At 38.4% G+C, this 26,229-nt stretch overlaps 1 protein-coding gene across 1 annotated transcript in view; it reads left to right on the top strand.

Moving 5' to 3' along the window:
• Positions 1-17,734, top strand: part of UGCG (UDP-glucose ceramide glucosyltransferase) — a 37,108-nt gene extending 19,374 nt beyond the window's left edge. The window contains exons 3-9 of the mRNA XM_082623282.1: positions 6,413-6,515; positions 7,465-7,566; positions 9,646-9,758; positions 11,546-11,724; positions 13,893-13,979; positions 14,483-14,672; positions 15,144-17,734. Of these exons, the coding sequence (XP_082479408.1) occupies positions 6,413-6,515; positions 7,465-7,566; positions 9,646-9,758; positions 11,546-11,724; positions 13,893-13,979; positions 14,483-14,672; positions 15,144-15,314 (945 nt within the window). The 3' untranslated portion in view covers positions 15,315-17,734. The remainder of the gene's footprint in view (positions 1-6,412; positions 6,516-7,464; positions 7,567-9,645; positions 9,759-11,545; positions 11,725-13,892; positions 13,980-14,482; positions 14,673-15,143) is intronic.
• Positions 17,735-26,229: the final 8,495 nt, after the last annotated feature.

A 26,229-nucleotide genomic window follows, 5' to 3' on the forward strand; every position in this document is an offset into this window, starting at 1 on the left:
GTGGGATAGGGAGGGTGGGAGGGAGGGAGATGCAAGAGGGAAGAGATATGGGGACATATGTAGATGTATAACTGATTCACTTTGTTATACAGCAGAAACTAACACACCATTGTAAAGCAATTATACTTCAGTAAAGATGTTAAAAAAAAAACACCGAATTTTTGATGTCTTGATTTTTCTGGGTTTTAATACCTAATTGTATTGCTTATATCTTTTATCTATATAATCTGTTTATCTCTAAACTCAATGTACTTCCTTCCTTGGAGACTTCAATTTTCTTGAGATGGGAATATTCTTTTTATTTCTTCCCTTTAGTTTCTTAGGAAAACTTAATATTCCTTAATTTTTGTGCTTAGTTTTATGGCAACTTTTTCAATTGCCTATTTGAGACGCTGCTTTTGAAAGCAGGTCCTAGCAGTGGTAGATTACTTGTGAAAATATGTCTGAATTTCTACCTGCTTGATTTTCAGTCCAGTTTAATTTTCCCTCTGTGGTCTCTACTCACTTTCCTCAGTTTTTACCGTCATTGCCTCAGTTTTTCCATAATTTTTGCCAGTCGGAGACTCTTTCCTTCCTATTTCTTTAGAACAATGTCGCCCAAGTAGTGAGAAAGAAGATGACATCTACACACCACACTTCTCATGGTGACTGGTTTTCACGCTGTTATTTCTTTTCTTTTAAGAAACAGAAGACACGGACGTGGTAGCCTTAATTCAGCTCTTACTCAGTATGTAGACATGAGTATCATTCAGTTATTTTTTAGTGTTGCTATATTATTGCTTTTGGAGTTTTGGAGTCTAGGCATTTGAAGCTAATTTGTAGCAGAAAATTATGTATTTCTTCTACTTTGTGTGTGTATATATATTTAATAATTTTAGAGATCTGAATCATATGCATGCATTATCTTCAATAAATTAAATATATAATTAGAAAAAATAAGAAGATTGGTACTTGATTTTTTTTTCAAACTAAAAATGCAAAAAGTGGCCTTTGATGATTCAGGAAGGATGAGACAAACAAAATTAATTGTAAAATAAGCTTTGCAATAAGAAAAATGGAAGTTTTTCAAGCCTCACCTTATATAAGTAAATGTAAAGGAGAATTTATTTTTGTGAATGAAAGAATATTTTCATTGATTATGAATAAATTTCAGAGCATAGTGTGGAACCATGCATTTATCCTTGTGAAACTTAATCTCACAAATTTCAGTTTTTTAACCATCATCCAACCCTTTCCCCTTTCCCTATTCAACCACTCTTAAAACTTAGTTACGGAATTTTTATGTTGCTGCTCTTGTGAGATAATAGTCATGGAATTTAAAATGGTTTTGGAAGTTAGTGTGGGTTTAAACAGTTTCTTAAAATAACCCCAGGAACATATGTATCCATTAACTCTGAACATTTGGGATGAATCAATAATTGATTTCTTCTTCTAAATGAAGTTTTTTTTTTATACAGTTTGGAATTATCTCCAGAGCTCTAGTTTTTCACTTAGTTCTTTTTCCAATTAAGTTATGTCATTAAGACATTTATTTGGTTGAGGAGAAAGCTGTTTTGACACATTACAAAAATGAATAACATTATATGCAAGAGATTGTTTTCATTCTTTTTTAGTTCATAATTTTATTTTCTAATTACAAAAGAATCATTAGCTGCGTAAAAAGAACATTTAGAAAGCAGAGCAAAAGTGCAAAGTATCTGCAATCTAAAGGGAAATGTTGATCTCACTGCACTGTATTTGCTTTTTAAAAGACCAAAAGCAATGGCAATTCTACAGGAGACTGAAGTTAAACCACTGAAATTGCACAAATCTGAGTGTGAACACGAGTTGTTTGTGTCATCAAGGAGGCATGTAGTCATGAAATGAACATTTGTGTAACTGCCAGGCCCAGCACACTTTAATATTCTCCATTTGTCAAACGTGAACATTGTTTTATAAAAGTATGGAAACGTTTTTGTTCTGGATGTAACTCTTTCCTCCGTTATTTGATTTGGAACCTTATAGGCCATTTGGAAATATGTATATAACATATTGAAATTCTAAAATTTCATTTAATTTTAGACATGTGCAAGAAGATTTATTACTGACACTTGTTCTGAATTTCTCGGTTTAAATTTTGGTGAGACTGTTATTATACTAAGTGCCCTGAAAGATATCTATGCTTTAAATATCTTGTAAATCCACCTTATATTGATATTTATTCCTTGGGGGAAAAAATTCTTGGAAAAAATATAAGAATAAAAAAAAATGAATACAATTCATTTTTCACAAAATCGAGTACTCATTTGACAGCAGCATAGAAGAAGGCATTTAGGCAGAAATTCAGCCATATTAGGAGGATTCAGTAATCTGCATCTAAAGTGTCTTGATGGCTTTACTTTAGTAAATTCTGGCCATATGAAGAATTTTAAAATGAGTGATCAGAGTTATTAACAGAGTGAGGTTATAGTAATTGTGATTTTCTTTTCTTTTTTGCAAATATAGAACAGGTTTAAAATGTTATAAGTCCAGTGCCATACTTGGATTCTTTATTGTCACTGATGACAATAAAGAATTTAAAAAGATTGAAAATATGTTCAATTATTGAAAGATCGGCACAATACATGTACTAAAACTACTACGTCTGAAGGATTAGTGTTTTACCAAATAAATTTGAAAAACCATGTAAACTACCTAGTTCTTGAAAGTAAGTAAGTTTTTGATATAACTTATCAAAACTTTGAATTCAGAGCAGTTTTCTTACAAAATATCTTCCTTTCACTCAAAGGAAGCATCTATCTTTCACTCAAAATTTATCCTAGGGCTTCCCTGGTGGCGCAGTAGTTGAGAGTCCACCTGCCGATGCAGGGGACACGGGTTCGTGCCCCGGTCTGGGAAGATCCCACATGCCACGGAGCGGCTGGGCCCGTGAGCCGTGGTGGCTGAGCCTGCACGTCCGGAGCCTGTGCTCCGCAACAGGAGAGAGGCCACAACGGTGAGAGGGCCGCATACCGCAAAAAAAAAAACAAAAAATACTTTTAATCAACTTAATATCTTATGTTTTACCAATTGCAGTGTAGTGGGAGTGATTTAACTATTTAAGTACAGAAATTCCTAGCAAATTGAATGTTGATCAAACAGAGATTCTAGCTGAAAAATGAAGATTCTTGGTTAAAATCTAATACTTTAGAAAACACTTGGAATACTACCTCCAATTTGGTATAATTTTTAATATCAGAAACATCTAAGGGAAAGATGTATCTTTAATAAGAGTCTGAACATTTTTTAGATAAAGTGAATTGAGTTTCATCTGCGCTCTGGCTAATCAGGAGGTATTTGTTTTTCATTTGAAATTAAGTTTAAGAGGTGTAATCAATAAAAACAAAAACTTTAAATCTTGCATTTGGATAAAGGTAAACTATACCTCCCTTACTTATACTAACACCATATACTTCTGAAAAAGTTTTTGCTACAACCTAGTATAGCCTTTTTCTTCCCATTGAGTACATGTCTAGTACTATATATTACAGAGTTTCTCTTGCTGAGGAAAAAGCCAAGAGTAGATTTTTAATAATATTTTATGGAATTGTATTACTTATAAACATATTCTTTCACTATATTTACTTACACCTGTAAAACAGTATACATTATAAAAGCATAAAACTACGCTATGTTTGGAAAAACAATGAACTCTTTAGAGCAAGCCTGACTGAGCAACTCACTATAGTAGGAAAGCTCATTGTTACTTACACCCTTTGGAAAGTCACTTAACCTTTCTAATCTTCATCGTTAAGGTCTGCCTCTTGTTGGCTCAAGCAAACATTTTGGTAGGGAGGATGGCTGACTTTTTATGGGACTTAAGAGTCAACCCTTGAAGAAGTTTCAGGGTGTGGCAGGAATGGTGTCCATCCCATTCTCAGATTTTTATCTAATCTCTGGAGACCAGTGGCTGTAAAGTTGCTTAATTATTTCAGTACCTCTAAGGTGGCAATTTTGGTCAGTCATCATGAGAGGTAGATATTGGATAGAATATGTAATAACTATAGGTAGGAAGTATGAGGGAAATATACATTGCTTTTCCCTTTTACTTTTTTTTTTTAATTGGGGTATAGTTGCTTTACAACAAAGTGAATCAGCTATATGTATACATATATCCCATTTCTCTTGGACCTCCCTCCCCCACATCCCGCCCATCCCACTCACAGAGCACCAAGCTGAACTCCCTGCGCTATACAGCAGCTTCCCACAAGCTATCTGTTTTACACATGGTAGTGTATACATATCAATCCCAATCTCCCAATTCATCCTACCCCAACCTTGTGTCCACACGTCCCTTCTCTACATCTGCATCTCTGTTCCTGCCCTGCAAATAGGTTCATCTGTACCATTTTTCCAGAGTCCACATATATGCGTTAATATACGATATTTGTTTTTCTCTTTCTGACTTACTTCACTCTGTATGACCGACTCTTAGGTCCATCCAGGTCTCTACTTAATTATTGAGAAAACTTTTTCTTCACTTGAAAAAAAAAATCTCACCTTGTTAGCTAAACTTTCTTTATTTACCTTAGTCCTGGTCCTTATGTGCTCAACCACTAAATTCTGTGCTGCCACTTTTTGCTGACATATCAATATATTAGGTGAACAGTAATTATTGTGCTCAAGGCACTGTACACATTTTATTTCCACTTTTTACTTGTGTATGCTTATCAACGGAAGTAAATCAAACAGGCCTTCCCATTACCTTAGCTTTAGTCCCTGTATGTTAGACACCTAAAAAATTGTGTCCTCAACTTTTTGTATTTTTTAGAACACATAGCTTTGTTATTTTCTCATGGACATAATTAACCTTCCTCCTTTGCTTAAAAATGTTCAATCTGTCTTAGAAAGAAGGTTTGGGGGCTTCCCTGGTGGCGCAGTGGTTGAGAGTCCGCCTGCCGATGCAGGGGACACGGGTTCGTGCCCCGATCCCGGAAGATCCCACATGCCGCGGAGCGGCTGGGCCCGCGAGCCATGGCTGCGGAGCCTGTGTGTCCGGATCCTGTGCTCCGCAACGGGAGAGGCCACAGCAGTGAGAGGCCCGCGTACAGCAAAAAAAAAAAAAGAAAGAAAGAAAGAAGGTTTGGTAGGAAATTTGCTATTGAGTCAGCATGAATTTATCACCACTTTTGAGAAAAATTACTGCTTAGAATACATAGCCCACAAAATAATAGAGTAGCATCTTTATGTGTGAAAGCAAACACTTTTAAAAAATTTAGTAGTTTACTAAATGGTATCTTAGAGCTCAAGATTTTATAAACTTGGTTACATGTCAGAATCCCCTCAGATACTCTGATTCAGAAGTTTAAGAGTGGGGCCCAGTATCCTCTTTTTAAAAAAACTGCCCGAGGGTAATTTTGACACAGCCAGCCAAGTGCTAAGAAATGTCTTCCTTAGTGTACTATCAGAGAGTAAACATAGGGCTTCCCCATGGCGCAGTGGTTAAGAATCCGCCTGCCAATGCAGGGGACACAGGTTCGAGCCCTTGTCCGGGAAGATCCCACATCCCACATGCCGTGGAGCAACTAAGCCCGAGCACCACAACTGCTGAAGCCCACAGGCCTAGAGCCCATGCTCCAAAACAAGAGAAGCCACTGCAATGAGAAGCCCGCGCACCGCAACAAAGAGTAGCCCCAGCCTGCCGCAACTAGAGAAAGCCCGTGCACAGCAACGAAGACCCAATGCAGCCAAAAAAAATAAATTAATTAATTTAAAAAAAAAAAGAGTAAACGTGGGTCTGGGCAAAATAAAATCCTGGGTGTTTTCATAGTTAAAAGGCTAAGTGTGCTTTTCAGGATACATTTTTAATCAAATCAGATTCTATTTTACTTCAGAAAACTATTATACAACAAAAAATCTAATCTCACTTTGTCCTTGTGAAGAGTTTGGGAAACCTCTTTTAATTTATCATAGTGGTATTCAATATGTAATTTTTAGCACCTTGATGAAATGATATTAAGTTCAGAGACAAAGCTGCTAGAGAACGAAGGGTGTGTTCATTTTGGTTGCTTTCTGTGTTGCTTTTACACTGCTAGGCACCCTGTGAGCATCTAGTAAATCTTCAGTGATGAAGGCCATGGAGAAGCTGGGAATCCAGTTGAATTATTAGGCCACGCCTATCTGGCAATGGCAAGACTTCAGCTGTGGGCCCTGCCAATCTCTTCATTCTGTCTTTGGCTTGCAAACAGGCCCCTTCTGGAGAAGCTGCTCTCGGTTAAAGCAGCACTTGATAATCCTTTAAGTGTCTGCATCCATTATGAATACTCTCTTAACTTTTAAACTTTGTACAATTGCTTGTTTTTCTTAATGCTTTTTGATCCATCAGTAAATGCTAATAATAAGTGGTTATCTTTGGAAAAGAGGTTAATTTACATAAAATGTGTTCTTTGACTAGTATGAAGTACTCCTCTGTGTCCAAGATCATGATGATCCAGCCATTGATGTGTGTAAGAAGCTTCTTGGAAAATATCCAAATGTTGATGCTAGATTGTTTATAGGTAAGTAACAAATTCTACAATAACCTTTTTGCTTTAATATATTAAATATCAGTAATCTTCTTTGCATTAAATTATAGATTAGGGTGCTAGACACCCGTTAAGTTATTAGCATGTCTGCTTTATGCATGTTGGTTAGATACAGTGAAAGGTGTTTCTGTCCTTTTGAGAAGACTTAAGTTATAAAGACAAAGTTTTTTTTTCATATCTGGGATTAACAGAATTACCCCAAATTATGTTTTACTCATCAGTCAGACATGAGTCTGTTATTTTTGTTTCTTTAATATTTTCAATCTATGGCCTTTTCTGTATCTCATTGATTATAATTGGGAATGAGGGATAGAACTCATTTTTGTAATATTGCAAAAAGAATATTTTCCCAAAAGCCTACAGGCTTATTCTAAAGACTAATTAGAGGTATATTTGCTATTAAATATTGATTAATGTTTACTATTAATGCAAGCACTTAAGAATTAGAAAACTGAAACTAATGAATTTTCAAAGATTAATGCTGTAATTTTCTTTTTGAGAATGAACAGTTTTTTTCTAAATATATTATTATGAATAATAAGAAACAATGGGTTTTTGGCTTTTTTTTAAAGTATGGTGGTTTCACCTACTATTTTCTTTTTTTTTGAATTTTTGAATTTTATTTTATTTATTTTTTTATACAGCAGGTTCTTATTAGTTATCCATATTAGTGTATACATGTCAATCCCAATCTCCCAATTCATCCCACCACCAGTGTCCACCGCCACCCCATGCCACTTTCCTGGTGTCCATACGTTTGTTCTCTACATCTGTGTCTCAAGAGAAACATAATGTTAAAGTATGTTTGTTTAAATTATTAAATCTGCAAGTACTTTTTACTTCTCTCTACTATGTATATGTATAATAGAAAATATTTCCAATACTGCATGAATTGTTCACTGCTGTACTTTAAAATTTTTAGGTGGCAAAAAGGTTGGCATTAATCCTAAAATTAACAATTTAATGCCAGGATATGAAGTTGCAAAGTATGATCTTATATGGATTTGTGATAGTGGAATAAGAGGTGAGGTTTTTCTTATTTATTTTGCAGAACTATTCATTCAATGATAAAATGCCAAGAGCAGTCTGAGAATACATTTATCAATCCTATTTGTTTGCCTAATAAAGTAATTCATTTATCATTATTTCATGGTAATATGTCAAGTTATACTTACTAAGATTTTGATCTTTTTTATACTAACCTAGAATGTTACGTGTATGAAAATGTTTTCATTTTGAAGAGAAAATTCCAACTATTAAAAAAAAAAAATAGGGCCTCCCTGGTGGCGCAGTGGTTGGGAGTCCGCCTGCCGATGCAGGGGATACGGGTTCGTGCCCCGGTCTGGGAGGATCCCATATGCCGCGGAGCGGCTGGGCCCGTGAGCCATGGCCGCTGGGCCTGCGCATCCGGAGCCTGTGCTCCGCAACGGGAGAGGCCACAGCAGTGAGAGGCCCGCATACCGCAAAAAGAAAAAAAAAAAAAAAAAAAAAATAGTCGGGACTTCCCTGATTGCGCAGTGGTTAAGAATCTGCCTGCCAATGCAGGGGACACGGGTTCAAGCCCTGGTCCGGGAAGATCCCACATGCCGCGGAGCAACTAAGCCCGTGCACCACAACTACTGAAGCCCGTGCGCCTAGAGCGCGTGCTCCACAACAGGAGAAGCCACCACAGTAAGAGGCCTGCACACTGCAACAAGGAGTAGCCCCTGCTCGCTGCAACTAGAGAAAAGCCCGCGTGCCGCAACAAAGACCCAATGCAGCCAAAAAAAAAAAAAAAGTCGTGGTCCGTTATATAGTCTATGAGATTTTTCTAGGTGTAAGTTTTCCCTTATTCATGTGACATCTTTTACTTTAATCTGTTTGTGGCATGCGCAATGTACTGTCTCGTGCAAAGAGACAGAAATTAATAGGTGCATATTTTACTAGAATTACATACATTTATTAGAATACATTCATGGCTTTTTACCTAGCTGATTTTATCAGGAATTATTTTAATAATAATGTTTTCAATTATATTGAAATTATAATTTCAATATCAATATATTGAAATTATAATTTGTATTTTTGCATTTTTAAACATATATACTTATAATAATTTTGGTGTTCTGTAATATTCTATTATATTCTAATTACCTCAAGTTTTTCAGCCTCAACACTTTTGGGCTGGGTAATTGTTGTCAGGGCTGTGCTGCAGGATGGTTAGCAGCATCCCTGGCCCCTACCCACTAGATGCAGTAGTAGCCGCTGTTGGTTGTGACAGCCAGAACTGTCTCTGGACATTGCCAAATGTCCCCTACAGGGCAGCAGTTGAGAACCACTACCCAGACTACCTGTATTTAAAGTCCAAATACACTTTTATACAGTAGATTTGGTTCTTAAATACTTGAAGGAAATAAAAATGAAGTTGTATAAAATGATATGAGATTTTTGCTATTTAAAAATGGGAAAATGATTTAAATTTTATCGGCTTGAAATGTGCAAATTTGAAAATTAATAGTAAGTGTGGCACTCCTGCTTAATTAGATCATTACAAATCTATCAATTCATGGTCAGAGATTACATTCATTTTTCACATTTGCTACCTTAAATTATTTACTATCATATATATTTGCTATGTTGTCAGTGTATCAATCTCTGTCAAGTATATTCTCATTCAGTTCCAATTAGCAGTTTTGAGAGAGAATATCTCATACCCCCAGAAAGAGGAGGCTCATTCCCTATGGTTGGAATGGAGGAGTCATAGTGAACACTGAGTCCCTTTGACCTCTGCTCCTGTACCTTTTGTACTAGGACATATTGTCCGTTATTCCAGTTGGGAGGTTCAGAAATGGACTGTTAACATTTTCAAGGTACATCCTGCCCCTGCTACATATTAGGTATGTACCAGCCTGCAAGTGTCCAGAATAAATTCACTACCATAAGTTAACCTCTTTGAAATTTTGTATTCTACTCAGAAAGGTGATTGAGATTAGACCCACATACAAAGAAAAACATTTATTAAGAATTTAATAACTCATAAATTATATTTTACATTAGTGGGCATTTTACTAAAAGGAAATTTTTTCCTCTCTCCCTCTGCACCTTTTTTTCTTTTGCATCCTAGTGATTCCAGACACACTCACGGACATGGTTAACCAAATGACAGAGAAAGTAGGCCTGGTTCACGGGCTGCCGTATGTAGCAGACAGACAGGGCTTTGCCGCCACACTAGAACAGGTAAGTGCAATGGTTATAAATAATATTCTTGGGCTTCCCTGGTGGCGCAGTGGTTGGGAGTCCGCCTGCTGATGCAGGGGACACAGGTTCGTGCCCCGGTCCGGGAGGATCCCACATGCCGCGGAGCGGCTGGGCCCGTGGGCCATGGCCGCTGGGCCTGTGCGTCCGGAGCCTGTGCTCCGCGGCGGGAGAGGCCACAGCAGTGAGAGGCCCGCGTGCCACAAAAAAAAAAAAAGTATTAAATAATATTCTTGTTATCAGATCCCTAATCTCGCAGAAGCTTGAGACTATGCTGAGAGTTGGGATGAACTACCTGAAGTTAACTGTATTAAGTCTGTGGGTTCTACATCTGTGGCTTCAACCAACAGTAGGTCGAAAATATTCGGAAAAAAAAAATTCCGGCTTCCCTGGTGGCACAGTGGTTAAGAATCCGCCTGCCAATGCAGGGAACATGGGTTTGAGCCCTGGTCTGGGAAGATCCCACATGCTGCAGAGCAACTGGGCCTGTGAGCCACAACTACTGAGCCTGTGCTCTAGAGCCCATGAGCCACAACTCCTGAAGCCCGCATGCCGAGAGTCTGTGCTCTGCAACAGGAGAAGCCACCATAATGAGAAGCCCATGCACGGCAACAGAGTGGCCCCCGCTCTCCGCAACTAGAGAAAGCCCATGCACAGCAACGAAGACCCAATGCAGCCAAAATTAAATAAATAAAATAAATTTATAAAAAAAAAAAAAAAAAAAAAAATTCCGGAAAGTTAAAAAAAGCAAAATGTGAATTTGCCTTGCACCAGCAACTGTTTACATAGCATTTACATTGTATTTACAACTCTTGACATAACATTTACATTGTATTAGATATTATAAGTAATCTGACAGGTGTAGATAATACGCAAATAGCATTGGTGGATTTTGGTACAGGGTTCCTGGAACCAATTCCCCTAGGATACAGAGAGATGACTAATTACAAAAGGCAGCATATCTAAGATGTAAATAATAAATAGGTTTTATATCTGATAAGTTGGGTGATGACCATTTAATTCTACCGTTAATTTAGTAGTTTGCATTTTTCATGACTTCAAAGCACATCTAGGAAAAGGGCAGTAAAATGGAAGACAGAATATTAGTATCCACCCTATTTATGAAAAATACATTGAAAAATGGGGAAGTTGGGAAGCTCAGTGACTCCGGCAGGAAATAGCTAGCTATATAAAAGGACACAAGAAAAAGAATTAAGAAATAGGATTGCTCTATTGGTTGATGTACCTATAAATATTGTGTGTATGAATGCGTGCATGTGTGTAGCCACATGCATACATATACACATATACATGTACATACGTATACCTATATATGTAGGTATGTGTATATCTACATGAACATTCTGAAAACAACACATTAAATATTAATATTTTATATGAAGTGAGTGATATTTTTTACCTATCTGATTCAAATCCAAATTAAGTTTTACTTCAGTAAATCTTTAAATCTTAGAGTTTTAGAGAAGACAGTATTTATTTGAGAATAAAATATACTTTTCCCTCCTAGAAGTAAATACTTCTTTGTAATGGTGATAATAACAAGTGTAGGCAATCACATAAGAAATTATTGACTGCTTGCTATATGTAAATATTACTTTGTACCACTTTTTATTCAGGTAATTTATGTAAGAATAATAGAATATTCACCCAATCATACTGAAATTCATTAGGAAAAAGAATTTATAAACATCATACTTTTAACATAAAATTCTAATTGTATACATATGTTTTTGGCTTTGTTTTGGCAGGTGTATTTTGGAACCTCTCATCCAAGGTCCTATATCTCTGCCAATGTCACTGGTTTCAAATGTGTGACGGGAATGTCTTGTTTAATGAGAAAGGATGTGTTAGATCAAGCAGGAGGGCTTATAGCTTTTGCTCAATACATTGCTGAAGATTACTTTATGGCCAAAGCAATAGCTGACCGGTAAGAAAACTAAATTAAATTAGGCTGTTACATTTTTGGTTCCTAACTTCTGTTGGTTTATTCTGTTTGTTAAACCCATGGATTAAGAGCTATTTTATTTTATTTTTTGCTAGTGAGTACAGAATAGTTTAATACTTTTAGAATGTAATTCCTATTAATTATTCAGTTATGCACTAATGAAGCAAATAAATGTTCTAATTTCTCTACATTCTTCAAATTAATGTGGTTTCTAGAGCAGTATGGAGTTTCCTTAAAAAAACTAAAAATAGAGTTACCATATGATCCTGCAATCCCACTCCTGGGTATATATCTGGAGAAAACTCTAATTTGAAGATACATGCACCCCAATGTTCATAGCAGCACTATTTGCAATAGCCAAGACGTGGAAACAACATGAATGCACATCTACAGATAAATAGATAAAGAAGATGTGGTCTGAATATACAATGGAATATTACTCAGTCATAAAAAACTGAAATGTCATTTGCAGCAACATGGATGGACGTAGAGATTATATTAAGTGAAGTCAGACAGAGAAAGACAAATGTCATATAATATCACTTATAGATGGAATCTAAAAAAACGATACAAATGAACTTATTTACAAAACAGAAATAAATTCACAGACACAGAAACCAAACTTATGTTTACCAATGAGGATAGGAAGGGTGGGGGGAGATAACTCAGGAGTTTGGGGTTAACATATATACACTATATAAAACAAGTAAACAACAAGGACCTACTGTATAGCATACAGATACATACACACTGAATCACTTTGCTGTACACTTGAAACTAACACAACATTGTAAATTAATGTTATACTATACTTCAATTTAAAAATAAATACATTTAAACCCTAAAAAAAACAGCTGGGTGGTTTGAAGTTATTAAATTGAAGCTTCTGTGTGATTATAAATTTTCATTATTATGGATGTAAATTTTTATGTGTTTTAGAAGAATTAAAAATGTCAGTGCAGTCATAAGCCAGTAGGTGAAAATTTAAAGAATATGATTTCAAATTTTGAAATTTCTCAGTAGATTATTTGATACTTTGCTAAGAAGCCACCTAATGATTCACATGATTGGCTTAATAACATTTCCCTATCACACAGTGACACTCATTTGCTTTTTTAAAGGGGGTCGTTTCCTTGTCTGATAATTTACTAAAGATGTGATCTTAAAAATTGAAGTACGTTTTTAAACTTCTCTCCTGATGGTGTTAATGTGGTCCATGGTTTCATAGCGTTTCTCATGAGATACAGAATACCACTTTTGGTTTCACACCCTGCCCCCCCCCTTTTTTGATTAATAGTGTTCAGAGACTAAACTATTAAATACAGGACCCACTCCATTTAGTACTTTCAGAATGTCTGTATTTTAAGTTTATTAAACTGTGAACTGAGGGGTTGTTCCTTCCATTTCTTAGGTGGTACTCTCATGGGCCTCTGTAATGACTAAATTGTGTATAAATATGATATACCCTACGTAGGGTGCTATCCTGGGACGAGGCTCACCCTGAACACTGGCAGTTGCTCACTTTTTTTTTTAATTAAAATACAGTTGATTTACAGTATTATATAGTTTTAGGTATACAACATAGTGATTCAGTATTTTTATAGATTATACTCCATTTAAAGTTACAGCAAAGTAATGGCTGTATTTCCCTGTGCTGTGCAGTATATCCTTGTTGCCTATTTTATACAAAGTAGTTTCTATCTCTTCATCCTCTTCCCCTATCTTGCTCCTTGCCCCTTCCATCTCCCCACTGGTAACCACTAGTTCTCTAAGTCTGTGAGTTTTTTCTTTTTTGTTTAGTCATTCATTCGTTTTATTTTTTAGATTCCACATATAAGTGATAAGAGACTATTTGTCTTTCTCTGTCTCACTTATTTCACTAAGTATTTGTCTTTCTCTGTCTCACTTATTTCACTAAGCATAATACCCTCTAGGTCCATGCACATTGTTGCAAATAACAGGATTTCATTCTTTTTTTATGACTGAGTTATATTCTAGTGTGTGTGTATGTGTGTGTGTGTGTGTACTTCCATATCTTGACTACTGTAAATAATGCTTCTTATTCTTTATAGGGATGAATTAATGTATAATCAGTCATGCTTGCATGTGTTCATCATCATAGCTCATTTTATAATTGTCTTAATTTTCAGAGGTTGGAGGTTTGCAATGTCCACTCAAGTTGCAATGCAAAACTCTGGCTCGTATTCAATTTCTCAGTTTCAATCCAGAATGATCAGGTAAATCAGCTGGATTTCTTCTTTTTATACTTTATTAAAAGAAAAGGGGAAGGGAGAGTAATTTTTACATGGTTTTAACTTGGTTTTAACAACAAAATTAAAAGTCAGGTTTTGTTTATTTCCAGAAAAGAGAGGTTAACTTCCTTATTAAAATAAATTTAACGTCTAAATATATTTTCTTTCCTATGTAACACTGAAAGCTTCCAAAAAAGAGATGTTGAGACTTTGAATTTTTTTATGCCAATCTCTATTTTCTAACTTTCTACCCTTTGAATTTTATGATCTTTATTCATCAGAGTATAGGCCATACAAGTGAATTGATAGACTTTTTTCTTTGAGATACTAAATAAAAATAGAAAAGAGATTCATTAAATACTCTTTAAAGTTTATATAAAAGGCTTTTATATAACAGGATAAAATGCTGATCATTTTGAGAAAAATTGATTAGTCTTGTAACCAGGCTGTTGTTTAAAGAAAATCCCTTTTTGTTTTGTTTGTTTAAGGTGGACCAAATTGCGAATTAACATGCTTCCTGCAACAATAATTTGCGAGCCAATTTCAGAATGCTTTGTTGCCAGTTTAATTATTGGATGGGCAGCCCACCATGTATTCAGATGGGATATTATGGTATTTTTCATGTGTCATTGCCTGGCATGGTTTATATTTGACTACATTCAGCTCAGGGGTGTCCAGGTATGTGGATAGGCTTGGGAAAGTTGGCAGTCATTTGGTAGAACTAAAACACTTTTGATTTAGAAGAAGTTGAAGAAAATCTATCTGAGCCATTCTTCAGCCTCCCAGTGAAGGTTAAAATCAGGTTTAAGCATTACTTTCCTTAGTGGAACGTGGACACAAAATGGAACTTGATTTTCAACTTTCAGCTGGTTGTACAACCACTTTTATTAAGGCTCCAAAAAAAAAAAAACCAATGATGTTAAGCAAATCAACAAGTCTTCAAACTAAGAATATGTTAGGATAGCAGTTATTTTAATGCTGCTTTTCTTCCTAATTAACATTTCCTTAACCAATATAGCATGACAGTTGAATTATCTTAAGAAGCAGACTTGACTTTATATAGTGTATTTAAGAGTGAAATTGAAGAATTTCATTTTTTAAACTGTGTCTTTGGTCTGACAGTACATAATTTATTCTTTTAATTCCTAGGGTGGCACACTGTGTTTTTCAAAACTTGATTATGCAGTAGCTTGGTTCATCCGTGAATCCATGACAATATACATTTTTTTGTCGGCATTATGGGACCCAACGATAAGCTGGAGAACTGGACGCTACAGACTACGCTGTGGAGGCACAGCCGAGGAAATCCTAGATGTCTAACTACAGCTTTGTGACTGTACATAAGGAAAAAAAGAGGATTATAAATTATGTTTATATAAATGCTTTTAAAAAATCTACCTTCAGTAGTTTTATCACATGTATGTTTTGGTATCTGTTCTCTAATTTATTTTGCATGGCACTTGCATCTGTGAAAAGGAAAGAAAAAAAAAAAAAACCACATCTGTAGTCTTGGCCAAATGGTTATACTTTATTTTGTGGAAGTAGAGAATCAAGAGAATTGGTTCTAGGAACCTGGGTTCGGTTTTTGTTGTTTGTTTGTTTACTTTTAAAAAATAAATAAATCTATCTATATATATATGAATGTTCTGCAACAAACACTATGACAGTATCCTTCAGTAGAGAAAGTTTCTTATTGGTGAGTACACTCATTTAGAATATGTACGGGATGGCAACAGCTTTGTTTGGGGGACTCGAAAAGACCAGAAGGTACAATCCCTTTTCATGTCTAAAGTGAAAGGTATTAATGCAGTGAACTGCCTGCAGTGAGGTACTAACTGAGAAACTTTTTCATGCTTTATGCCTACCTCTTGTAGTCGTTGCAGAGGAAATATAAACTGTAATATGGTAGCTAGGCCTTGCAAAAACAAATGGAAAAACTTTAAAAATAATAATAACAAAAGAGCTGGAGTCTAGTATTTATATGAATCTGTGAGAAATATTTTTTCGGTCTCACCGCAACGAACCAAAAGTGGTTGAGTTTGGTTTTTAATTGTAGCCATGTCTTGAAGGCATCTTTTTGACCAACTCTTGTTGGTTCTGTCTTGAACCATTGTTAATCACTGTGCTGGTAAGTCTTTCCTTCCCTGCTCCTCACCTGACCCATCCCATCTTTCCTTAACTTTTTGCAGGGGGTGGGGTGGGGGGTTTGTTTTAGTGTGAATGGATGTTTTGATAGTTGTGAGGAAAAATGCATTTCAGACACATTTCACACATGAGCTATTTTCTTACACAGTCTGTCTTATTGTTAAAAAAGAATGTAATTTCATGATACAGGTATTTAATATCTTTTTTAAGTAAATAAATATTCTAGCCATCAATAAATTGCAGTAGAGTATTAAGAGGGGACAGGATGAGTTTTACTCTTAAAATTAATCAGTATCCAGCTAAGTCTATGTGTGTGTGTGTGTTTTGTTTTGTTTTTTAATTTACTATTACTGTTAGTCTAGTCTTATTTAAATTGGATTTTTGTATTCCAGTTTGTATGACAAAATAGACTAGAGCAGTTCTGGTTGTAAATGCATGCTGTATTTCACTCTTCTCTCCCCATCGTGCCGCTAAACTCGCTTGTCAGGTTGTGCTTAACTTGTGGTGAGCTGGACTTGTTTTTGTTTAAAAGAAAAAAAAAGAATAGGCAGAAATGTAAGGGACAGTGCATAAGCCTTTCGTTTTTCTTTTTTCTTTTCTTTTTTTTTTTTTTTTTGTAGTGAACGTTTTGCTCTTTCTTCAGGATTGGATGGCATGTTGTCCATATGAATGCCTGCTGCAGGGCTGACACTGGCAATATGGCAGCTTCAAACTCTAAGTTACTGCAATTTCCATGTCAAAGCATAATGTGTCACATATTAGCAATAACTACATATTTATAAAAAATGAACACTTTTTCACTGAGCCAATTTCATTTAATTGTCTAATGAGTATATACATGGTTTAAATTGCAGTATATCTGTAAATGTGTGTATACTGAGTATACACAGTATATACAAGCTTTCTCTGGGCCAAACTGCTTCATTCAGTTTTTTCATTTTTTTGCCTTATGATGAATTTGTTTGAAGGGCATTTTCTTCATGAACAAAGGCTTTGATGCGTATTCCTTTCTACGTGAAATGGGGAGAGTATTGTTCCCTGAGGAAAGTTGCATAGCGAAAACCAGTCTAGTTGTGACCCACTCTGTTTATTTTTTTAAGTCAGTATCACGCAAGCTGAATTTTGCTGACCGTGTTTGTAATTTGTTGGTTTGTTTAACGAAGTTTGGTTGATGCCATCCTTTGCACTGCTGAAGTGAAATCTTGCTTATTCCTTAGCTTTTTGCTGATCTCGGTATGGGCAGTGTAACAACAAAACCCAAATGGCTGGACAGACTTCTTGTGTTTGTAAATATAAAAAATGACTGTTCTGTATATGTGTGTTTTTAATGTGGTAGTGGAGTATTTCCTTCCAGTGAAGCTTCACTTAACCAGACAGAGTGATTCTTTGTTTAGCAAGTTTAGAGCGATGATAAAATGGCAAGAAATAATATAAATGTTATTATAATGATGAAGAAAGCATCACAGCAGAACTGTAGGAGTCCAAATTTAATAAACCATCTAAAAAAAAAACACCAAGTGTCTAGAATATACCATGTTTATTATTTAAAATCATTGTCTTAAGTTTTTTGTTCAAAAAATAAAAATTTGAATACAATCAAAACATTAGCAATAATGTATTTTTGTTTCTTGTCTTTTGTTTTGTATTTTTTAAAATAATCTAACATGTTCCACCATTCACAGCAGAATTATTTGAAGAATTCTGTAGTGTTAATTTTGAAATCTTCCCTTTACCTGTGCTACAGGTGAGATGTATGACTTAAAGTCAGGCTTTTCTGTATTGGTTGCATGTTAGAATCACCAGTAGAACCTAAAAAAAAACCACAGATGCCTGGGCCCTGCCTGCAGAGTCTGGTTTAATTATTCTGGGTGGAGCCTGAGCACTGCTCTTTGTTCTGTGCAAGCAGATTTGAGAAGCCCTGGCCCATTGTAACATTTAGAAAAGACTCAGTGGTCCTTTAGTCCCCTCTCCCCTGCGCTTACAACCTGAACTCAGCCTTTGAGGTCTTACCACCCCAATGGCGAGGAAAGGCAGATCCAAGGAAAAGAAAGGAATGACTTTGCTGCTGGACATCTAACAGAGAAACAGACTACGTGTCATCCCACACACTGTCCAGGGTCAGGCTCCTCCCAAGCTAAGAGGCACCCCCAGGCCTGTTTTACCACCAGCCTGTGAGAGAAGAATGCTCTTTAACTGGAGAGCCCGTCCCAGGGGAGAAAGACTCTAGAAGGGGTTTGGCTGTGGCCTGCCATGGGCCCCACTCCTAGCACCTTGACCCAGTAAAGAAGCTCATTCCTCCTGGTTTGTAAAGTATACTTCTAACCCTAACGTTTAAGAAACGATGGACAAAAAGTTGGTGTAAGTCTTAGAGTTTTATAGCTAGGCAAACTTTGAAAAGCCCTTGCCCTTATTTTAGAGTAAAAAGCTGAGACACCCACTGTGAAAGCTGTGGTCACAAAGGGTAGGTGGACAGTTGTCAGCTGAGCTGGGAGTAGCCCCTGCATCTATCAGGTCCCAGCATCATCGGTCACTCCATTAGATCCTGTTGTTTAAAATTCTGTCTACAACAGTTTTAAAACTCAGTATATAAATCTTAAAATTTTTTTAAAAATCCATAATTTCAATAACCATCTATATTCCATCTCTTAAATTGTTCTAGAGAACCAGATTCAAACCTGCCAAACAAGAATAATTATAAAGCTAGTTTAAGGTAAATGCTTTACATGTATTATTTGATAGATAAGATTAGCACATACCACAAGACTTCATGTTTATGAAAATAGTTAAGACATTTCCTTCTCATGTTTAGTAGGATACAGTGTTTGGATTATTTATTCATTTCAAGTTATAGTTTATGACTACACCAACTTCTTTTTTTTTTTTTTTTTTTTGCTGTACGCGGGCCTCTCACTGCTGTGGCCTCTCCCGTTGCGGAGCACAGGCTCCGGACACACAGGCTCCGCGGCCATGGCTCGCGGGCCCAGCCGCTCCGCGGCATGTGGGATCTTCCGGGATCGGGGCACGAACCCGTGTCCCCTGCATCGGCAGGCGGACTCTCAACCACTGCGCCACCAGGGAAGCCCCCAACTTCTTTTTGTTGGAAAAGAAACAAACATTGCAAAATGGTGAGCAGTTATCCCTGCAGAGCTGCAAGGAATGCGTTTGAGTAATTTGCCTTAAAAATACTAATATCTGCAAGATAGCTTAGAATCACTATCTCCACATTTTCTAAAAACAAATAAAAATGTATAACTTTAACAGTTTCTTAAGCAGCTACTTGCCTAAGGACCAAAATGTGCTAAACACTTTACACGACCCCTGCCCTGTCCTGGGAGAGATTGGAAGAGACTGGGTAGTGTCATGTGCTTTGCTGTTTAGTCGATTCATCATTAAGACATGTGTGCTAACAGCATGGACTTGTAATTAAACAATTTAAGGATATCATTTCTTTATACCAGGACTGGAAATATCTGTTCTGCCCCCACTGCTGCCTCCACACCTCCCATTGCGACCTTGTTTTCACTGTTTTCTTACCCTTCTCATCAGCCCTGGAACCTCTGTCATCTTCCCTCATGGCTGACCAACACCAGGCCAGTGGAAGGAACATAGGCAGGATGTTAGAGAATTCTGCAGACCATTGACAGGCTGCTCTGGAGCACGGCAAAGAGTAGGCTTGGAAGTGGAGACTTGGGAGTCCTTTCCATAGACGTGATAGTTGAAGACAATGACTGATAACCACAGATAGAGTGTCAATGAACGAGAATCTTGGGGACCTACTTAGACATACAATGGGAGAAAAGCATCCAGGGAAAGAGGCTGCCAATGTGGAGTCAGACAGCCTTTTGGTAGCTATGGGATTTGGGGCAGTTTACTTAATCTTTCTGAGCCTACGTTTATTAACCATGTGGAAATGGGGAGCTAATGCGTATGAAGTGATGGTTAGCTCCTCTCCCCTTTCAAAGAAGAAGTAGTGAAAGGAGTACCAAGGGTGCCTTAGAGAGGTTTCAAGAAGGAAATGGTCAGTGGGGTCATGGATGAAAAGGAATGATGGCTGGTGAGTTCAGGAACAGACGTACTTCCTGCAGGGGCACCGATGTTGTTGGATTTCAGGCCATTGTGAATCGCCGCATAATGATAGGTGAAGTGTCAGCATGTGAGAACATAGCTTCTTTATGGATGGTCTGTCTTGTTTTACATTATACTCTCTTCAGGGAAAGAGAAAAGGGTGGGATGCTCAGATAGAGCCAGAAATCGCTCCTGACCCTGAGAGTAACCGTTGTGCCAAAAAAAGTTTTAAGAATGGCTGCTCTGGGAATTCCCTGGCGGTCCCGTGGTTAGGACTCCATGATTTCAATACTGAGGGCCTGGGTTCAATCCCTGGTTGGGGAACTAAGGTCCTGCAAGCTGCGTGGCACGGCCAAAAAACCCCAAAAAAACAAAAAACATGGCTGTTCAGTAGAGTGGAAGGAGCAGAAATCAGATTGCTGGGATTTAAGGAGCATGTGAGGAAGAAATGAAAGCTATGGGCACAGATATTTGGAAATTGCAACAGTGAAGTATTGATACATGCCACAACACAACCTTGGAAGCATTATGCTAAGTAAAAGAAGTCAGATACAAAAGGCTACATACTGTATGATTCCCTTTGTATGCAATGTCCAGAGTAGGCAAATCCATGGGGACAGGAAGTAGATTAGTAGCTGCCAGAGGCTGGAGGATGGGAGGAAAGAGGACTCCTAACAGATTCAGGGTTTCTTTTTGGAATGATGGAAATGTTTTGCAATTAGATAGTGGTGATTGTTGCACAACAACAAAACAAACAAACAAAAAACACCTCTGAATTGTACTTTTTTTTTTTTGTGGTACGCGGGCCTCTCACTGCTGTGGCCTCTCCCGTTGCGGAGCACAGGCTCCGGACGCGCAGGCTCAGTGGCCATGGCTCACGGGCCCAGCCGCTCCGCGGCATGTGGGATCTTCCCGGACCGGGGCAAGAACCCGTATCCCCTGCATCGGCAGGCGGACTCTCAACCACTGCGCCACCAGGGAAGCCCATGAATTGTACATTTTAAAAGGCAAATCTTACGGTAAAAGGCAAATCATACTATTGGCATGGGAATTATATCTCAATTTTTTAAATAAAGAAAAAATAAAAGTCACCGTTAACGTATTATTTCCTTCCAGTGTGCTGACACGTATTGCCGAAATGTTTCAAGAGAGGGTGTGTGTAACTGCTCGTTACTTGGCATCCTTGCTAGAACTCGGGATCGCCATTTTCTACATCTTTTAAAATTTGACAGATGAAAATATTGTACCTCATCGTCTAAATTATAGATTTTTAAGTGACTGGTTATGATTGAGTATTCTTTATGTATGATTTTTAGCCACTGAAATTTCTTCCATTTCTTAGTCTTATTTACCTGAGAGTCTTAAGGCTTTCCTATTGCTTATTACACACGTCTTTTCTTTTTAACCATATGAAACAATTTACATTGCCAACCAGAGCACACCGCTAAAATCTTTGCCTTTAGGATATTTCCCCAAGGCAAGATGGGGTAGGCATGGAAATAATTGATTAACATTTGTGCAACTAAATGGCCCACGCAGGCATCCAGATCAAAGATCAGTTTTCTCAAATGTTATTTCCCTCCCTCTTTTAGCACAAAACCCTTTCAGTTCTGAAGTAACATTATTTTCAGAGTCTACATATATTTACACTTCTGAAATAAGGCTTACTTAAAGCTTTTGGGTACTGTTTTTCCAATACATTTCTGAACTTTATTTGCTAGTATTTTATGAAATATTTTCTAGGCTGTAGAGTGAGGTTATGCTAACTACGAAGTCAATTGGCCTTTTTTTTTTCTTTTTTAATCTAAGCTCTAGAAAAAAAATTTATTTAGCTAGGAATTATCTGTTCCTTGAAAGCTTGAAAGAATTTATCCTTAAAACTTTAGGGGCCTGGCACTTCAATAACATTTTCAGTTTATTTCATTGGTAATAATCAGTTCATACTTTCTACATTTTTTTAAAAGTCAGTTTTAGTCAGTTACACCATAGAGATGCACATAGCATTTTCATAATTCTTTACAAACTCTTTCTGGCCAAATATGCTGTTGTCCAGGAGGTTTGCGGCCCCTGTGCCAATTGAACTTGGGCCTCTGTGATCTGAGAGCTGAGTGGCAGGCAAGGCCATCCCTCCTGTTGACACCAGTATCCTTTTAATATGAAGAAAAGCTGACCGACCTAGTTACTCTTCCTCTTAAAAAGCTTGAATGGCTTGGTGTGACCTTCAGGATAAAGCTCAAGCTTTTCTCATGCAGAGGCCATTTAAGTTAGGTCCCTGCCAATCCCTCCAGTCTTGTCCCTTGCCACTTGCCTAGCCCATTCATATAAACTCTCCCAGTAGTAAGCTTCCTGTAGCTTCCCTGACATCTGCCCTTTCCTGCTCTGGGCCTTTGTTCTGCTCTGCTTCCTCATCAGGGTCCCCCAGTTCCTCTAACTAACCCCCCACCCTGACCTTGGGACTCAGAAGCCAACTAACTCCTCCATGACTTATCTAACTATGGGTTAGGTACCGCCCCCCACCCCCCACCTTGTGTCTGTGCCTCCATAACCTCACCCCTCACTTAACTCTCATTATTTTAATTGACCTTTCAGTTGTTTCTCTTCATCATTCGATTGGGAATGTCACAGCAGGGAGGGTCAGTAATATCCGACTTTGTGTCCCAAGCACCCAGGTTACGACCTGACACGAAGTCCACTATATTGAAGGAATTAATGAACAAATAAGGATAAATATGCCTTGATCACGAATCTTATGCCTATAGCTAATTACACAACAGTTAGGAATGCAGACTGTGGAGCCAGACTGCTTGCATCCACTTGTCGGCATCACCACTTGCTCCCTGTACCTCTCTGTGCCTCGGTGGACACCAGCGTTACCTCCTTTTCAGGCTGATCTGAGAATTAAAGGAGATAATGCATATGCAAAGGCACATTCTCAATAAAAACTTTGTGTTAGTATCATAAGGATCTCCAGTGTTAGGCTGTGGTTGCTAAGTAAAAACGAAAGTTTCGCTGCCCAGTCGACAAAGTAGCTCTTCTTCCCTTCAAGGCTCGAGGAAGAGAATTGTTCACAATCTAATGGAGAGGGTTGCATGAGCTTTTCTAGGACAGCTGACCCTCAGCCCTTGATGGTTCAGAGTGAACATTCTAGCATTCAAGGAGAAAATCAATCTGATTAATTTGAATGATTATAAATAGTGCTAGTGTAGCCCATATAATACTGTCCAGAATGTTAGCACCAATAGACTGAGCTGCAAGGCATGGCAGGCAGTTACAAGACTTCTGGACACAGGCCTGCATTCCTGCGAGAATAGTCCACGAAATCCCAAGGCTGAGAGAACCTGGCGTTTACGGCAGGGCATTGTACATACTCTGTGGAATGAGTTGCACCCACGACGTGGGCAGCACTCAAGGAATTTTACGCAGCTGGAATGTTCCCAGCTATCATTCTTTTAATGGACAACTGGTTTTGTATAATTCAGAGGCAGTTTCCCAGGTGTTTGCTGACTTGGGGCACTCAGAGCAGTGACTGTGTGGGGCTAGAACTGGCCATCTGAAAGGGAATTTTTTTCCACAAGGCTTTATAGCTTCCATGGTTCCCAGACTGTAGTATGAATAAAACTTATTTAAAATGCCAACCACAGGGCCCTACTCCCCTGAGATGAAGTCGAGAACTCTCAGCCTGTATAAGCTCTCCTGAGAGTCTGATGTGGGCACCTTCCAGTACACTTTGAGGAACATTGCAGTGAGATCTATCACTGGGGAATGCACTTTATGGAAGTCAAGCCCAGTGGAGCAGAGGAGGGTGGTGGCCTTGGGCAGAGGAAGGTTGAAACTCTGCTCTTAGGACCTCATTTCATCCATCTTTAAGTGAAGTGGCTGTGATATTGTGGTTTATGATAAGAAACGTATATTTGGTCTTCATCCCCATTCCTGGCACAAAGCTCCTAAAACCCTTAGCATTCCCTAAGGGATGAGAGCCATGAAGGTGTCTTTTGTTATGTGAATGAGGTGACTTTTGGACCACATCTAAGATGGGGACTGGCTGCCAGGAGAACCAACCCTGTGATTAGAGGGTTGGCACTTTTAGCTCCACCCCTCCCACCCCGACATCTGGGGTTGGGAGAGGGGCTGGAGGTTGAATCAATTACCAATAGACAATGATGTAATCAATCGTGTCTTTGTATTGAAGCCTCTATAAAAACCCAAAAGGACAGAGTTTGAAGACTTTCCTGGTGGATGAACACATAGAGATCTGGAGAGAATGGCAGGCCTGGAGAGGGCATGGAAGCTCCACACCCCTTCCCCATACCTTGCCCTATGCGTCTCTTCCATCTGCCTGTTCCTGAGTTACATCCTTTTCTAATAAGCTAGTAATCAAGTAAGTAAAATGTTTCTCTGAGTTCTATGAGCTGTTCTAGTAAATTAATGAACCCAAGGAGGGGGTCATGAGAGCCTCCCATCTATAGCCAGTAGGTCAGAAGCACAGGTGACAACCTGGACTTGCAATTGGTGTCTGAAGAGGGGGCTGGGCAGTATTATAGGACTGAGTCCTTAACCTGTGGGATCTGATGCTATCTCCAGGTAGATAGTATCAGAATTGAGTTGAATTTTTGGACACCTTGCTGGTGTCCCGAGCATTGCTGGGCAGCGTGGGAAGAAACCTCCCCCTCCACACGTTGGAATTGTGATCAGGAAGCAGACTGTGGCCCAGTAGGAGTGTAGTCCTCAGAGGTTGCCACGACACCCAGGAGTCTGCAAGGCGGGCCATTCGAAACCGCAGATGTTGATTGGCCAGCAAGAGGTCTGGTAACGAAAGAGAGAGAAACAAAGGAAAACTAGTTGAAAAGTTAACAAAGTTTTCCATTCAAACATCTTTTCCTGGGCTTCCCTGATGGCGCAGTGGTTGAGAGTCCGCCTGCCAATGCAGGGAACACAGGTTCGTGCCCTGGTCTGGGAAGATCCCACATGCCGCGTAGCGGCTGAGCCCGTGAGCCATGGCCGCTGAGCCTGCGCGTCCGGAGCCTGTGCTCCGCAACGGGAGAGGTCACAACAGTGAGAGGCCCGCGTACAGCAAAAAATCATCTTTTCCTTAGAAACTGCAGTATTTTTTGTCTTTTTTAAAAACTGAAGTATAGTTGATTTACAATGCTGTGTTAATTACTGCTTGACTCAGTTATGCATATATACACATTTTTTCATATTCTTTTCCATTATGGTTTAATCAAAGGATATTGAATATAGTTCCCTGTGCTATACACTAAGATCTTGTTATTTATCCATTCTATATATACCAGTTTGCATATGCTAATCCCAAACTCCCAATCCATCCCTCTCCCAAACCCTCCCCCTCAGCAACCACCAGTCTATTCTCTATGTCCCTGATTCTGAGAAACTGCCATTTTGAACTTATCACCAGTGTAACTGGAATTTAAATTTTTTACTTTGTTTTCATGGACCAGCCCAGGGGGAAAAATGTGGTGGAGGAGTACCATTGCTGTATCTAATGAGGTTGAACCAGAGCTGCCAAGGGAATGTAGGAAGCAGTCTCTGGCCTTCAGAGTCCCACTGATTTGGGCCAGAAGTGCTGCCTTTGCCCATCCTTAGGGAATTCTGGGAAAATGACAACCTGTGCAGTCGCTCCTCATCTCAGTCCCCCCCATCTAGGACAAGTCAGGCATCAAATGAAGAGTCCAGACACAGCTAAGAGCTTATTGTTTGACACCTAGGGGTGAGGATCCAGATCTGGCTGCCTTACCTCCTCTTCCTTGCTGTAACCATCTCTGGGGAAACGGAGGTGATTCCACTGATGCCAGGAGCGCTAGAAGGGAGGTTTAGCTTTCTTATATCTGAGAACAATGACCTCTCCCCACAACCTAAATCCTAAACTGAAAAGTCCTGGCTTCCTGTCCCAGTACTGCTGGCCCATGTTACAGTGGCAATCAGTCCACTCTGCTTGAGGGATTCCATCAGCCGAGTTGCCAACTGATCAGGCAAATGGACTACAAACAAAGGGAACATGTCATTT

The sequence above is a fragment of the Mesoplodon mirus genome (assembly GCF_964341445.2).
Source record: "Mesoplodon mirus genome assembly, chromosome: 1".
Taxonomy (NCBI): domain Eukaryota; kingdom Metazoa; phylum Chordata; class Mammalia; order Artiodactyla; family Ziphiidae; genus Mesoplodon; species Mesoplodon mirus.